Consider the following 16,535-nt stretch of genomic DNA (forward strand, 5'->3'; position numbering starts at 1 on the left):
ATTTGTGCTGCCCTGCTAAGGATGACTTTATTAATCAGTGATTTGAGTCATGTCAGAGATTTGTGGATGCAGTCCTCCAAGCTCATGATGGAGTCAGACACAATATTCATTCTGTCTCCACTGCTGCAGGACTTTATATTCTATACTGGACATTATTTCTGTTCAATGACAAGACTTTTGTCTAAGCATAGTCAGACCTTACTGTCCTAATGAAATCATTAAAAATCAAGACATGATCCTATTTGATTTTGGTCAAATAAGCGTAATCTAGAGGTCTTTGCCTTTCAAATAAGCCACTTCTGATACCAAATGATCAACTAGAAGTCAAGTTATTATTTGTTGTTCCTGAAACAACTACCTTGTCAGGTAGTTTATATTGACAAACTCTCGAATGTCATCTATAATGGAAAAAAAAGTAATTTTTGAGGGATCTTCTTTATCCTAAAAGTGAAAATACCACCAAGCGCAGGATCTGAAAATCACCCACAATAATGTTGCATCAAGACAAAACCCTTTTGCGTATCCATCACTCACAATTGAAATCAAAAGACAGCTCTTACAGAAAGAATAAAGTGTAGATGTTATGACATATTGAGTGTGTGTGTTTGAGTGTGTATTTTTGCTTTGGCAGCAGCTGTGCTGAGAGAAAGAGGGCAGTTGATAGTTGCATTGCTGCACCATATTTAGCATTATATTTGCATAAAATAGCAGCAGTTCGTCCTCTAAGACTCTTCCTCATGACCAGCTGCATTGATTAGAGAGTCTATGAGGATTAGCTTTGGCCTCCTGTTTCTCGTATGATTTCTGCTGAGAATAAGCGTCTCTTCAGAAGTTTCAAAACTATTTTTTTCATGATTGAGTAACAAAGAAATGGATATCTTTATTCAGTAAGCAAACATTACATTAATCAGTGTTTTTAATTTTAGATTAAGTAATACCATACTAATTTTTTATTTATTTTATTTTATTGTTATTTTATTATGTGATTTGTTTTATCGTATTTCTATACTTTTTAATGATCTGTTTATTATAAATATAAGATTTGAATAAATATTTTAAATAAAGAAATATTTTTTTTCTCTCCAAATACCTGTAATTTCATCTTGAATTAATAGACAGCTTTTATATGCTGAAAATGTAATAAAAAAAAAAAAAAAATATATATATATATATATATATATATATATATATATATATATATATTTATATATAGTTATTTTTAGATTGCTGTAATATTTTGATTCAATAAATAAACAAAATAAACAAAAAGCATTATGTGACGATTTTAAGTAATGCCCTACTAATGTTTTATTTAAAACTTTTTTAATCTAAACTTTTTTTTATGGATCTGTTTATTGCAAATATAATATTTTAATAAATATTTTAAATAAATAAAATAAAAATCTCTCTAATCACCTGTATTTTCATCTTAAATTAATGAAAAATAGAAAAAAAATTTATTAAAAAAAATTAAAAACAAAACATATTAAAATATAAAACTTTTAAATTGTAATAATATTTACGAATGAATGAATGAATGAAAATGAATAAACATAAACAACAACAACAACAAAACAAAATCCCCAAACTTTTGTTGGATTACATGCGAGTACAATTTAATTACCATGCTATATTAATCAAAATATCATCACATTTTCCCGAGATATCATCACTGTATGCCTCCGAGTGCAGTTCTGAAGGGTTGCCATGTAATCCTAAGATCATTTGTGATGTGAAAGCTGACATATTTTACTACTGACACCATATCAGCTGCTCAGATGTTTCTGCGCTCGGCCATATGGTGTGTGTGTGTGTGTGTGTGTGTGTTTTCAGAAACCATGGCAACAGTAAGGCTCTTTTTAGCACTCTTTTTGCCGAACGGCAGGCTTTGTTGGCTCATGTAATCAATGAACAGACCATCAGCAGCATTGAGGACGCTCTGCGCTGTGACCTCGGCTACTGAGCTGATGATGCGGCACAGCTGGAATGGTAAACACATTTTCTCCAGCCTTTAGCTGATTACTATATTTAAATATGGTGGCATTTTACTTGGTAGATACTGCGGTTGTGAGGTGTGATTGTGTGCTTGATCGTGCGGTGTGAGGTGACAGAAGTAAATCGGTCGCTGGCGGTGCAAACACACACACACACACATACACACAGTCGATGTCAGTCTTTTCGGGGTGACACATTGGTAATTTGTAACCATGGCGACACGGCAGCGGCTGCTCTGTGCTGAATCGCCTCGCTAACTGATTCCTTCTCTCCTCCATCCGTCTCTCCACACGTGTCTGCCGCTCTCATCTCTCCATCCTTCATCCTCCGCTCATTACACAGAGCCTCTGATTCACTCGCTTCTGTTTCTCTCTATCGTTACTGACTAACTCAACATTCACTCGCAACTGTGTCAGCTTTCTTTCATTCTTTCTTTCTTTCTTTCTTTCTTTCTTTCTTTCTTTCTTTCTTTCTTTCTTTCTTTCTTTCTAATTTGCCCTTTCTTTTCTTGTTTTCTTTTTCTTCCTTCTTCATTTCAAATTTACTCAGTGTTTACATTACCAACTTACCTTTCTTCTCATTTCTTTCCTTTCCTTCCTTCCTTCCTTCCTTCATTCCTTCCTTCCGTCCTTTCTTATTTTGTGTCTTTTCTCATTTTCTCACAGATTTTATCTTAGTTTTCTCTCATTTCATGTCCTTCCTTCCTTCTTTTTCACTATTTTTACAGTATTTACATTCCTCATTTTCTTTATTTCCTTCCTTCATTTCTTCCTCCCTCCCTTACTACCTTCTTTCATTCCATCCTTTGTTTCACATTTGCTTGCACTCTTTACATTTCGTTCTTCTCATTTCCTTTCCTTCCTTCTGTCCTTCTTTCCTTTCTTGCAGTTGACCAAAGTTTACATTTCTTTCTTTTCATTTCCTTAATTCCTTTCTTCTTTCTTTCCCTTCTTCCTTCCTTCCTTCCTTTACATTGTTTACATTTCTTTCATTTCATTTTTCCTTTCCTTTTCCTTATTTTACATTTCCTCAGTTTTTATATTAATTTCCTCATTTAATTTCCTTCCTTCTTTTTCACTTTTTTTACAGTTTTACATTTCTTTCCTCTAATTTTCTTTATTTCCTTCCTTACTCGGTCCCTTCCTCCCTCCCTATTACCTTTCTTCCTTCTTTTGTTCCTTTCTTAATTTCACATTTCCTTGTAGTGTTTACATTTTTTCCTTCTCATTTTCTTTCCTTCTTTCCTCCTTCTCCTACTTCCTTTCTTCCTACCTTCTTTCTTTTTACATTTCCTTGTAGTGTTTGCATTTCTTCTTTCATATTTTCTTTCCCTCCTTCTTTTCACCCTCTCCTACTTTGTTCCTTCTTTCATCCCTTCTTTCCTTTCACATTTCCTTGTAGTGTTTACATTTCTTTATTCTCATTTCCTTCCTTCCTTCCTTCCTTCCTTCCTTCCTTCCTTCCTTCTTTCCTTCCTTTCCTCCTTCCTTCCTTATTTCACATGTCCTTATAGTTTTTCATATTAATTTTCTCTGATTTAATTTTCTTCATCCCCCCCCTCTTTTTTACAGTATTTTCAATTTTTTTCTTATTTTTGTTATTTCCTTCCTTCCCTTCTTCCTTCTCTCCCTTCCTTTCTTCCTTCCTTTCACATTTCCTTGTAGTGTTTACATTTTTTCTCATTTCCATTCCTTCCTTCCTTTTACATTTCTTCCCATATCCTTTCCTTCCTTCCTTCCTTCCTTCCTTCCTTCCTTCCTTCCTTCTTTTGTCACTTTCCTTTAACATTTCCTTAGTGTTTACAATTCTTTGTTTTCGTTTTCCTTCCTTCCTTCCTTCCTTGCTTCATTCCTTCCTTCCTTCCTTCCTTCCTTCCTTCCTTCCTTCCTTCCTTCCTTCCTTCCTTCCTTCCTTCCTTCCTTCTTTCGTCACTTTCCTTTAACATTTCCTTAGTGTTTACAATTCTTTCTTCTCATTTTTCTTCCTTCCTTCATTCCTTCCTTCCTTTCTTTCTTTCTTTTTTTTTCTTTCTTTCTTATATTTACATTTCTCACATTTTTCATTTCCTTTCTTCTTACTTTTGTCCTTCACTTATTTTCTTCCAGTTTTTCTCATTATGTTGCATCCTCGCATCAACATTATATTCTTTTCTTTTTCTTTATTTTCCCTCTGATTTTTCTTTTTATTTCTTCCCATATTATTCTTTCTTTCTTTCGTCTGTCTTTGTTTTCTTCTCTTCAGCTATTTTCTTCCACCCCTTTCCTGTACTTTTATTAACCCTTTCTTTTCTTTTCATCCTGTTTGTTCTTCCTTTAGCATTTCCACCCATTTTCCTTTCTTCCATCTGTCTATCTGTTTTGCGTTCCGAGTGAACACAGACTGTAAAAATAGCCATATGTTCTCTTGGGTTGTCTTTGCTGCTTGGATCTGTTAGGGAAAAGCTTCAGGCTGATAGTGACACACAAACTCGCATGGTAATGTGAAATATTTACTAAATTGTGTGTGTGTGTGTGTGTGTGTGTGTGTGTGTGTGTGTGTGTGTGTGTGTGTGTGTGCGTGTGTGCGTGTGCGTGTGTGTGTGTGTGTGTGTGTGTGTCAGACCTATGAATCGTGCAGAATGACTCTGTTTGAGTCACTACCACAGTTTCTCAAACTAACAGCGTGTGTATTCATTCTACAGAGCTCATGTGATTTAAAAGCTGGATTTGTCTTGCTCAGGCAGATTGAATCACTGTTAAGATATCTACAGTAAATGTTTTATCTATTTTGTACAACAAAACAAGTTTTTTCCTCATCCATTGGGAGTCATTAGAGTTGTCTTTTTTGGACTCTTGTCTTCATATAGTGATATTTATTTAAGTGAAATTATGAAAAACAAACAGCGGGGAAATAAATATTGAACACGTCATGTTTTTGGTAAAAATCCAAACAATACAAACATGGGAAAAAAAAAAGATCTGAAAAATGAGTTCTGTGTGATAACAATGAAATGACACAAGGGGAACGAGCTGAACTAGCCAAATTAATTATATTATATTTTCTATAAAAGGCTTTTTGGGTCACGGTAGCTTAAAGACGCCTCTCATATGGAGAATGAAGTCACATGCATTGCTCAGGTGTTAGTTTTTCCACAGACTTCAACAGAGTGTAAACATCTTGATGGTTCTGTGGGTCTCGTCTATCAAATATGATCTTTATTTTGTATTTTCTATTGGATTCGGTTCAGGTGATCGGCTGGGCCATTCCACAGCTTGATTTTCTTTCTCTGAAAGCATTCGAGAGTTTCCTTGGCTGTGTTTTGGATCATTGTCTTGCTGAAATGTCCACCCTGGTTTCATCTTTATCATCTGCTAATGTAGATGTTAACAATATTAATTTACAGTGACGAAGTGCAAAGAGATACTGAAGAACTACTGAGAGATTTCAGCTGCTGTCTGGACTTTCACTGCCTTTCTACAGTTCCCTTTCTTCATGTGTTTAATACGTTTCCCTGCATCATTTCATTTTATTATGCATAACTTAATTTGTAAACTAATTAGATTTGTTTTCTTTGCATATTTGCATTTCTTTGGTTGCTATAAACATCTAGTGAAAATTTCAAGTCAACAGCACCTTTAGAAATATGTTTTCTGAGAAAAATGGTGACGTGTTCAATACTTATTTTCCCCTCTGTATTTATTTTCTCCATGACTTGTTGGACATTTTAATAAACAGGGGTTAATATGTTAAAATGTGAAAAAAGGTGAGACAACTTAACATGTGCAGGTCATGGGCTTCACAGGGGGCTTCAGTCACATGTTCTTCGATGGGATCCTTCAACTAATAATTTTTTTCCTGTGTAGTTGCCTGATTTAAAATTAGCATATAGCGTCACATCAAAGGACATGTTTTTCTGTGACATAATATAATTTCTGCGTTTTCGGGAAAATCATTCATTCATTCATTTTCTTGTCGGCTTAGTCCCTTTATTAATCCGGGGTCGCCACAGCGGAATGAACCGCCAACTTATCTAGCAGGTTTTTACGCAACGGATGCCCTTCCAGCCGCAACCCATCTCTGGGAAAGTTTTCGGAAATAAATTTATTAAATTAATAAAACATATAGCCACTTGTGAAATTAGGCCTGAGGCATTTATTAATATCTGTATGATTTTTCTTTCCATTTTTCATAAGAGTACTTGATTGAACTATACTTGAGACAGTCACACCATAGTTGACAGTTTTATTATCTGCCTCAAAATGTTATATATTTAATAACATGGCAGTTTTTATAACAAGATGGAAGACAAAGAATCAGCAGGGGCGCCCAACGCCCCAGTATAGCGAAGGGGACTCTATACTGCTCAGTAAGTGTCATCTTTCGGATGAGACGTTAAACCGAGGTCTGTTAAATCTCTGTGGTTGGTAAAAATCCCAGGATGTCCTTTGAAAAAGAGTAGGGGTTTCACCCCAGCATCATGGCCAAATTTGCCCTCTGGTCTCAGACCATCATGGCCTCCTAACCCTCCCCATATCATAATTGGCTTCATCACCTCTTCACAAATCAGCTGGTGTGTGGTGTGCGGTCTGGCGCAATATTGCTGCTGTCGCGTCATCCAGGTGGATGCTGCGCACTGGTGGTGGATGAGGAGATTCCCCAATGTGTAAAGTGCTTTGAGTGGCCAGAATAGTGCTATATAAATGTAAGGAATTTTTATTATTATTATTATTATTATTATTATTATTATTTACCATTTACTGCATTTAAAATGATCACAATACTAATTATTGTATTAATTTTTGTAATTTTTGGTTTGCATGTTGCATTGGGTTTCCTTCTTGTGCTTCAGTTTCTCCCACAGTCCAAACACATGCACTATTGGTGTATTGAATAAACTAAATTGGCTGTTGTGTGTTAGTGTGTGTGAATGAGTGTGTATGGGTGTTTCACAGTACTGGGTTGCAGCTGAAAGGGCATCCGCTGTGTAAAACATATGCTGGATAAGTTAGCGGTTCATTCCGCTGTGGTGACCCCTGAGGAATAAAGGGTAGAAGCAAAATGAAAGAATGATTTTTTTGTCATCTGTGCCAATGAAAATGCAATGTTTTATGCACACTGTAAAAACTTCAACTGACAAAATGTCATTGACAACCAATGTTTTTGTAACTGTACTTAATTCTTATAAGTTAATCAGGTTTCAACCATTGTTTTGTAGCTAGTCAAAGTTTAACAAAATAACTTTGAGTTTCACTGATTTAAGTTTAGATGACCAGAAAAGTTCATTTGATGCAACAACATTATGATTTTTCTTTACAGTGCATGCTTGTTCAGTTTTATAGATGGACATTTAGTGAATATCCATGCATATGAACTGACCACTGGTTCCTTCTCCCTGTGTGTTGCTGGTCAGCTGGACCCAGAGCAGACTGGTTTTATAACAGTGGAAAATTTCACCAGTCTAGCTGAGCACCATGAGTTACAGCTGGACCCCAGTAAACTGGAGATGCTGCTGGCGCTGGTGCAGAGCAACGAACACGGACACGTCTGCTATCAGGAGCTCATAGAACTGGTGAGTTGCATGCGTAAAAAACCTGCTCTTTTATACATTCGCTTGGGTTTACAAGATAGTGAGCATGAAAGATTGAACCGTCTTATTGATTAGGTCTAGTGTGTGTTCTGACTAGTCAAGTGTTACAAGATTTCAGTGCTTGTACCTTATTTACCCAAGTGTAGCTATGAAATAGAGTGGACTTGAGGAGTAATATACGGTCCATAAAAACATCTTCGATGGTTTGAGTTTATGTAGACGCCACTAAGGAGACATTCACAAATGCTCAGTATTGTTTTTGAGCAACATTACTGGCAAATTATTGATTTTTAAAAAGTAATAATCTTTTATGCTTACCAACCCTGCAGAAAAATCCAGCTTAAACCAACCTAGGCTGGTTGGCTGGTTTTAGCTGTTCGAACAGGCTGGTTTTAGATGGGTTTTGGCCATTTCCAGGCTGGTTTCCAGCCATTTTCAGCCTGGTCTTAGCTGGTCAGCCTGGAAACTGACCAGCTAAAACCAGCTTAACCAGCCTGGTTTAAGCTGGACATAGCTGGTTTTGGCTAGGCTGGTCAAGCTGGTTTTAACTGGTCATCTTCCAGCCTGACCAGCTAAGACCAGGCTGGAAATGGCTGGAAACCAGCCTGGAAAAGGCCAAAACCCCTCTAAAACCAGCCAACCAGCCTAGGCTGGTTTAAGCTGGATTTTTCAGCAGGGAAGGCAGCATTTTTAAAATCAGAAATACAGCAAAACCATCAATATTGTGAAATATATATTAAAAAAGCAGTTTTCGGTTTAAATATTTTACCTTTAAAAAGGTATGTTTTATGTAATATTACAATTATAAAAATCTCAGAGCAACACTGCCATTTTTGTTCCTGTTCGAATCAGTTGATTCAACTGTTTGACTTTGAATGAATCATTTGAGCGAATGATTCAATGAATCAACTTTCAAGTGTTGTATTTATTTTTCCCTGCCAAGTAAATGGTTAAATGATTTCTGATACTCAACGTTTGACAGAAATGTGAAAATACATTAGTTTTAGGGTGCGGGATAGAGATTTATTCTCTATGGAAGGGTCGTAATTGATGATTAAATTATGTGTGAATGCTGAAATGATGGATGTTAATGTTTGTCACTGACAATGCATACAGTAAAACACATCTTTGAAGACCAAAAGCATTGCTGTTTTTGAAGTTATGAAAGTAAAATTATATATTCATTGAATCATTCAAACCAAAACAGTTATTCAAAAAAAAGCTGAATCAAATGGTTCGTTTGGACACTGAATCTTTCCGGAACAATTCATTTTTGAAAACTTGGACACATGGGCGTAAATCTGATTAAACAGTAGGGGGGGACAATAAATATAAAAATTTTTTCGAGCATTTTTTTGAAGGGGACACAAATAATACAGCCGAATTGTACAAATAAAGATATGTCCCCGCAGTTAATAATGGTTCATCATTATTATTATTATAGCATGGAGAATACGTCATTAGGATTGTTTTTCAAAGTTTTGATCAGGTTCAAAGATAAAGCAATTTTTTCTTAAAAACTACTTATTGCATTGTTTGTTGTGTTGTTTACAGTCAACAGACTGACTCCTGAAGCAGAATAAATGCAGGAAAAGACATTTTCCATACTCATAATAACTAGTTTACATTACACTTGTTAAATTGACCGATCATGTTGTAAATAGGTGAGCCTGTGAAGTTCATCTGCTAAACAGCCACAACTCCAAAAACATTTTAAAACACCCTTACCTGACACTGTACATCTGACTGACCCTGCTCTGCCTGTTCCTCAATCAGTTCTTTCTCCTTTGCCTGTGATTAATATTGTGACATTAGTATTTTCATAAGCACTCATTCCTAAAGCCAAAACAACCCTCGGATGGGAGGGGACATGTCCCCCCCCCGGGATTTACGCCCGTGCTTGGACATATGTTATAAATAAATATATAATTTTACTTTCATAACTTAAAAAACAGCGATGCTTTTGGTTTGTAAAGATGTGTTTTAGGCCGTACTCACACTAGCTACAGTTGCCTCGAACCGGACCAAAGCACGCTTGTCCCCCCCTCCTGTTTCCCCCGACGGCCCGCACTCACACCACAAATGGGCCTCGGCACACTTACGTCATCGCTGCTGCGCTGTTCAGTGAGAAGCGCTCTCTCACTCAGCAGCACGGTGGAGATTTCTCTAGTCAGTCGGTTTGATATGCAGTGACATGCAGTCAAATATTTCGCCAAACAGTCCTTAGGGATGCGGTGACACGCAGTCAGATATTTTGTCGAACAGATCCGCCACTTTTGGCGCTCATAAACAATTATAAAGCCCTCGGGCTGCAGGAATGAGGAGGTCTGCTGAAGCCGCGCAGCTGTCGTGCTGTGAGGAGGTCTCGTCTTTAATAATCTACGGCAGTTTGCGTTCACTGAACAGTAAGAATGATTAATAAATCTATATGAAACAGTCCCTTGAAAGTCACGTCTCGCTTTCAGTTTCGGGCCCAAAGCCCAAGTGAACCGCGCCCAGGCACACCTCTACCAACCGGGCCATGGCCAGCCAAGTGAACCGTGCTTGAGCCCGATTCAGCGCACTCACACTTCTCAAATGATGCGGGAAACGGGCCTGGGCACGGTACGGATGGCATAGTGTGAGTAGGCCCTTAGTGTATGCATTGTCAGTGACATACATCGACATCCATCATTTCAGCCTCGCACATCCTTTAATCATCAATTACGACACTTTCATTGAGAATAAATCTCTATTTCTCACCCTAAAACTAGTATATCTTCACATTTCTATCAAACGTTGAGTATCAAAACTCATTTAACCATTTATCTTGGCTGATTTAGACCTGTCATGGAAAATTAAATACGACACTTGAAAATTGATTCATTGAATCGTTCGCTCAAATGATTCATTCAAAGTCAAACAGTCGAATCAACTGATTCGAACAGAAACAAAATGGCAGTGTTGCTCTGAGATTTTTCAGCTTCAGTTTTTCTTTTTTAATATACTTAGATATTGAACACGTTTGAAAGACATACAGTGTGTTATAATAACTTGGAAAAACAGCAGTGCTTTTGGTCTCTAAAGATGTGCTTTTCTATATTTTGTGCACTGTGAGTGACATACTCCATCATTTCAGCCTCACACATCCTTTAATCAACAATTACGACACTTTCATATAGAATAAATCTCTATTCCTCACCCTTAAACTATTATATTTTCACCCCTGAGCATTTCTGAATATCGGAAATCATTTAACCAGCGATCCATTTATCACATTGTGCATTGTGTTAGCGCTCAAGCCACCGTACGAATCCCCTGATGAACAAACAGCGAGCGCCACGTTTGATTGTGCTGTTATTTCGGAGAGCAGATGAATGCGAGCTCATGAATGAAAAAGCTCTTCCGCTCAGTCAATAATAGACTTCAGGTCTCACCGCTGTAATTTCTGAAGCTCCACGTGCTTCCCTTACAAATCCAGCCGTGTTCCTCGCAGGACCCCGTTCCTCCATATGAGGAGGCGTAAGTGTTTTCACTCCGGCACAGACAGTTGAATCAATTTTGCCGCAGGCTCTTTTAACACACACACACACATACACACACTCGACTGCGAGGCTCTGTGTTGACAGTTTTGGTGCTGCAGCTCATTCAGAGATGTGACACACACAGACACACACACTACAGTAATGCGTGCAGATGCTTGGATTTCAAGACAAATGATTTCGAGTGGTGTTGTACAGGAGAAAAGGAGCGAATGTAAAGGGATTTGGGTGAAGTGTGAATCTGGGGCAGGCGGGAGATTGAGGAAACGGGGAACAAGAAGAGGAGAGTGCCAGAAATCCTGCGTATTTTGCAGTAATCTGGATGAAAGTCAGTGTTTAATCGCTTCATATTTCCAACTGTGTGTGTTTAAAGAGTGTATGTTGAGATATATGCACTAAAATTGATTGTAATTTACTGCTAAATTCAGTGAATAATGCGATATTTAGTAGATCAACTAAGTAATCATTCCATATTACTAATATATATGCAAAATAGTGAAGTATCATTCATTTCCTTCAGCTTAGTTCCTTATTTATCAGGGGTCACCACAGCGGAATGAACCGCCAACTATTCCGGCATATGTTTTATGCTGCGGATTCCCTTCCCCAGTACTGGGGAACACCCATACACTCACATTCACACACACACACTCATACACTAGTCAAATTAGCTTATTCAATTCCCCTATGTGTTTGGGAAATATTATTATAATATATCATTATAATATATTTCATGCATATTCACCCCCATTAAAATTCTGAATTCTTTCCAAATAGTTACTCATAAAGTAAATAAGCCGTCATGTGAAGTTATATCCATATCACAATATATTTTGCAGAAAAATTAAATATTGCAATATCCATTTTTGCAATATTGTGTATATTATTTTACTCTGTACAGGAGTACATACAGTTAAAGTCAGAATAATTAGCCCCCCCTTTGATTTTTATTTATTTATTTTTTTCCTTTTTTAAATATTTCCTAAATGATGTTTAACAGAGCAAGGAAATTTTTACAGTATGTCTGATGATATTTTTTCTTCTGGAGAAAGTCTGATTTGTTTTATTTCAGCTAGAATAAAAACAGTTTTTAATTTTTAAAACACTATTTTAGGGACAATATTATTAGCCCCTTTTAGCTATATATTTTTTTGATAGTCTACAGAACAAACCATCATTATACAATAACTTGCCTAATAACCCTAATTAACCCAGTTAAGCCTTTAAATGTCACTTTAAGCTGTATAGAAGCGTCCTGAAAAATATCTAGTCTAATATTATTTACTGTCATCATGGCAAAGATAAAATAAATCAGTTATTAGAAATGAGTTATTAAAACTATTATGTTTAGAAATGTGTTAAGGAAATCTTCTCTTCGTTAAACAGAAATTGGGGTAATAATAAACAGGGGGGCTAATAGTTCAGGGGGGCTAATAATTCTGACTTCAACTATATATACAAATATGTCATATAAGAGTGCAATACGATGGCTCAGTGGTTAGCGCTGTTGCCTCACAGCAGGAAGGTTGCTGGTTCAGTTGGCATTTCTGTGTGGAGTTTGCATGTTCTCCCCGTGTTGCTGTGGGAGCTCCGGTTTCCCCCACAGTCCAAACACATGAATTGAATAAACTAAACTTGCCGTAGTGCATGATTGTTTCCCAGTACTGGGTTGCAGCTGAAAGGGCATCCGCTGCGTAAAACATATGCTGGAATAGTTGGTGGTTCATTCCGCTGTGGCGACCCCTAAGTAAGCCAAAGGAAGATGAATAAATGAAGGAATTCATTCAACATTCATTATATAAACGTGTTTCTACAGTCAGGTTTCTCTCTGTTTGTTTTCAGCTGAACAGTAAACGTTCCAGTAGTTTTCGCCGAGCCATTGCGAATGGGCGTCGCACTCTGCAGCGAGAGATCCTATTGGATGAGACGGGGCTGGGCGTGTACAAGCGCTTCGTGCGTTATGTGGCCTACGAGATTCTGCCATGCGAGACGGACCGTCGCTGGTACTTCCACCAGAACAGACTCTGCCCTCCGCCTGTGTTCATGGCCGTCATCACCATTGTACAGGTACAGCACCGATGCTTGTTGATGACTTTTATTTCATATGTGAGGGTCAAAATTGTGTCTGTGTGTTTCAGATCATGGTGTTCATGTGCTACGGCGTGATGCTCAATAAATGGGTGCTGCAAACCTACCAGCCGGACTTCATGAAGAGTCCGCTGGTGTATCATCCCGGACACCGCGCTCAGATCTGGAGGTTCTTCAGCTACATGTTCATGCATGTCGGGTGAGAACTGTCAAATATAGGTTCGTTTACGGATGCCTGATGTCCTTGTGTTGTGATCGACAGGACCAGATGAACAAACTCCACCCTGAAGTTTTTATATCTCATTTATAAATAAATGAGCATCAGCTGCTGTACACTTAAAATGCAACTTGAAACCATTGTGCAAAAAAAGCTGCCTGTGTGTTTATAAATGGACTTTTTATAGGTTTTAAAATCAACCATGCAGTTTATGTAAATGAGCTCTAATTATTAAAGGGCCTTGAAACCTCCTTGTTTCAGCAGGGTGTTTTCACACCTCTACTTTGGAAAAAGTCAGAAAAGTGGGCGTGTCCAGCTCTGTTTAGGGGGGAGTGTCGGAGGAACTAAAGTGGGAGGGTGTGGGAGTGTCTATTTGGGCATGCGCGAGTTTCAGAGTCAAAATACACACACAGTAGAAAGTGATGGTGTTTAACCTACAAGGACATCTGTAGTCGAATTATTTGCCAAATTATTAAATGGTGGACTTTAACTGCAGTTTGGCTCTTTGATTCAGGGAATTCATTCATGCCCCTCGCGACAAACGAGATATTTGATTCAAGGAACTGCTCTAAGCGTGTATTTTTCATGCAATGTTTGATACCGCACGGCGAATGAGAGAAAAAAAACTCTGCATTTCCCGGAAACTTAAATGCACATGGCAGGTAGCATCAGAAAGCCGCGTGTGTTATTCCGGTCACAAAATGCGGTAAAGATCCTACACAAGGTTAAAGTTTGGTTGTGGTGCTAACATGTTTACACTCGGTGCAATAGTTTACTTAGTTCGATACAAACAAACTGAATAAACAAAGAGCACTGGTCGCTCACTTACCAAATCTGTAGAGACAGGACAATCACCAGCAACTAGAGCCGCATCTTTATTAAGAGGAGACTACAAGCGAATCCGGATCTCAGCGTTTGCAGATGAGAACAGCTCTCAGGTAAACAATAATCCTCCTTGGACACGTAAGTTATTGTTGTCGAGCGTCGCGTACACTGTTAATCCACACGTGACTCCAGCTGAGCTCTCACAGAGAGAAAATGAAAACAAAACTTAACTGCAGCAAACTATAAAAGCAACACTTCACGCTTGTTTTCCCAACACAACGTGGCGTCTCTGTCGTGTAAACACGGTGACAGTAATGAATATTAATGAAGTTGCACAATAGAGCACGCTGATTGGTTTGAACCAAGCCTTACTCATGCATTAATGCAACACACTGTAAGATGTAATAAGACACACTCTGGCACAGACGTCCAGTCTGCACGCTGGAATACACGCTATTATGTCATGACCGTAACGCAGCTTAAAAAATTTGTTTCAAACCGGAAGTACGAATTTGCTTAAAATAACGCAAAAACAACCAATTTACACTTTTTAGTGAAATATAGATGTCCTAATAGTGTTTTTAGCAGTGTGGGACACATATACGACTGTCAACAGCTCAAAAAATGTGTTTTGGTGTTTCGTGACCCTTTAAGGCTGCAAGATATTGGAAAAATCAGAAAATTAAATTATGTGTAATAACAGTGGACTGGCACAATGGGAAAGTGCTGAACTACTGAAATGTCTTTAATACTTTCTGTAAAAGGCTTTTTTGTTGATGGCAGCTTAAAGACGCCTCTCATATGGATGAATGAAGTCACATGCATTGCTATGAGAGCATTTGAGAGTAGGGCTGGGTATCGTTCTAAAATTTTCGAAACCGATACCGATAACCTGAATTCGATACTGGTTCCGAACGATTCTTTTATTTTAAGAAATATATTTTAACGAGATTACATAACTCATAATCTCTGAGAAACTTTGGTTTTAATTTTTGATGTGTGTGTGTGTGTAGTTGAAGATGTGTGCGCACTGGTGTTAGAGAGAATAAGGTGTTCTAAGTGTAGCCCGCAGTGCGTGTATTAATAGCGACAAAAAGCAAAAGCCACAGCCATGTCACCCTGCAGCCCAAGACCGGTTACTTACTGAAGCTAAGCAGGGCTGAGCCTGGTCAGTACCTGGATGGGAGTCCACTAGAGAACACTAGGTTGCTGTTGGAAGTGGTGTTAGTGAGGCCAGCAGGGGGAGCTCAACCTGTGGTCTGCGTGAGTCCTAATGCCCCAGTAAAAGTGAAGGGGACACTACACTGTCAGTGGGCGCCGTCTTTCGGATGAGATGTTAAACCGAGGTCCTGACTTTCTGTGGTCATTAAAAATCCCATGGCACTTCTCGTGAAAGAGCAGGGGTGTAACCCCGGTGTCCTGGCCAAAGTCCCTCTATCAGCCCTTATGATCATGGCCTCCCAATCATCCCCTTCCACTGAATTGGCTCTATCACTGTCTCTCCACTCCACCAATAGCTGGTGTGTGGTGAGCGCACTGGTGCCGTTGACCTGTGGCTGCCGTCGCATCATCCAAGTGGATGCTGCAGTCTGGTGGTGGTGTGGAGAGACCCCCCTCATGATTGTGAAGTGCTTTGGGTGTACGGCCATACACAATAAATGCGCTATATAAATACACATTACATTACAAAACGAAGTTCGCCTAACTTCAAGGTGATTTTGAGGCGGAGGAGGTGGGAAAGGGCCGTCAGCTTGTGCTTATGTCTGTTTACCTTTCGGAGCCCCAGCCATCGCACAGTTACCCTCATCTGTCACGGAGGACGACGCTCGTGGTGGGCACGTTGTTATGATGACTGCGCCAGCGTGATCTTCTTGCAGTCAAACAATGCAAAAATGCTTTAAAGCAGGGGTCATCAATCTCGGTCCTGGAGGGCCGGTGTCCCTGCAGGGTTTAGCTCCAACTTGCCTTAAAACACCTGCCTGGGTGTTTCAAGTATACCTAGTGAGACCTTGATTAGCTTCAGGTGTGTTTGATTAGGGTGAGAGCTAAAATTTGCAGGACACCGCCCCTCCAGGAACAAGTTTGGTGACCCCTGCTTTAAAGTGTAGTGTACGCATTACAGCCTCACATTTGACAAGCTCTGAGCGAGTGGGCGTAACCGCCGTAAACTATTGATTTTCAAGACAGCCTCGCTGCAGCCAATTACTAGCATTTGATCCGGGCACGTTAAGGATGCCGCAGGTTTTCTAGCTCACTGACGTTGACAAGATCATACCCTTGGGTATCGAAATTTGGTACCGAACGAAAATTATTTTTTTCAGTA

General features: G+C 38.7%; 1 protein-coding gene across 8 annotated transcripts in view; it reads left to right on the plus strand.

Annotated features, from left to right (window-relative positions):
- Window positions 1-16,535, plus strand: part of rhbdl1 (rhomboid, veinlet-like 1 (Drosophila)) — a 120,234-nt gene that overhangs the window by 27,292 nt on the left and 76,407 nt on the right. For 4 of the 8 annotated variants that reach the window (XM_087308086.1, XM_087308085.1, XM_087308084.1 and 1 more), the window contains exons 3-5: window positions 7,385-7,543; window positions 12,925-13,149; window positions 13,221-13,369. In XM_087308086.1, coding sequence (XP_087164212.1) covers window positions 7,385-7,543; window positions 12,925-13,149; window positions 13,221-13,369 — 533 coding nt within the window. Of the gene's footprint in view, window positions 1-1,861; window positions 1,990-7,113; window positions 7,544-12,924; window positions 13,150-13,220; window positions 14,050-16,535 lie in introns of those variants that run through there. The other 4 variants (XM_087308089.1, XM_087308090.1, XM_087308088.1 and 1 more) reach the window with 3 other exon arrangements.

Source organism: Danio rerio, chromosome 24 (assembly GCF_052040795.2).
Source record: "Danio rerio strain M-AB ecotype USA chromosome 24, GRCz13ab, whole genome shotgun sequence".
Classification (NCBI taxonomy): Eukaryota; Metazoa; Chordata; class Actinopteri; order Cypriniformes; family Danionidae; genus Danio; species Danio rerio.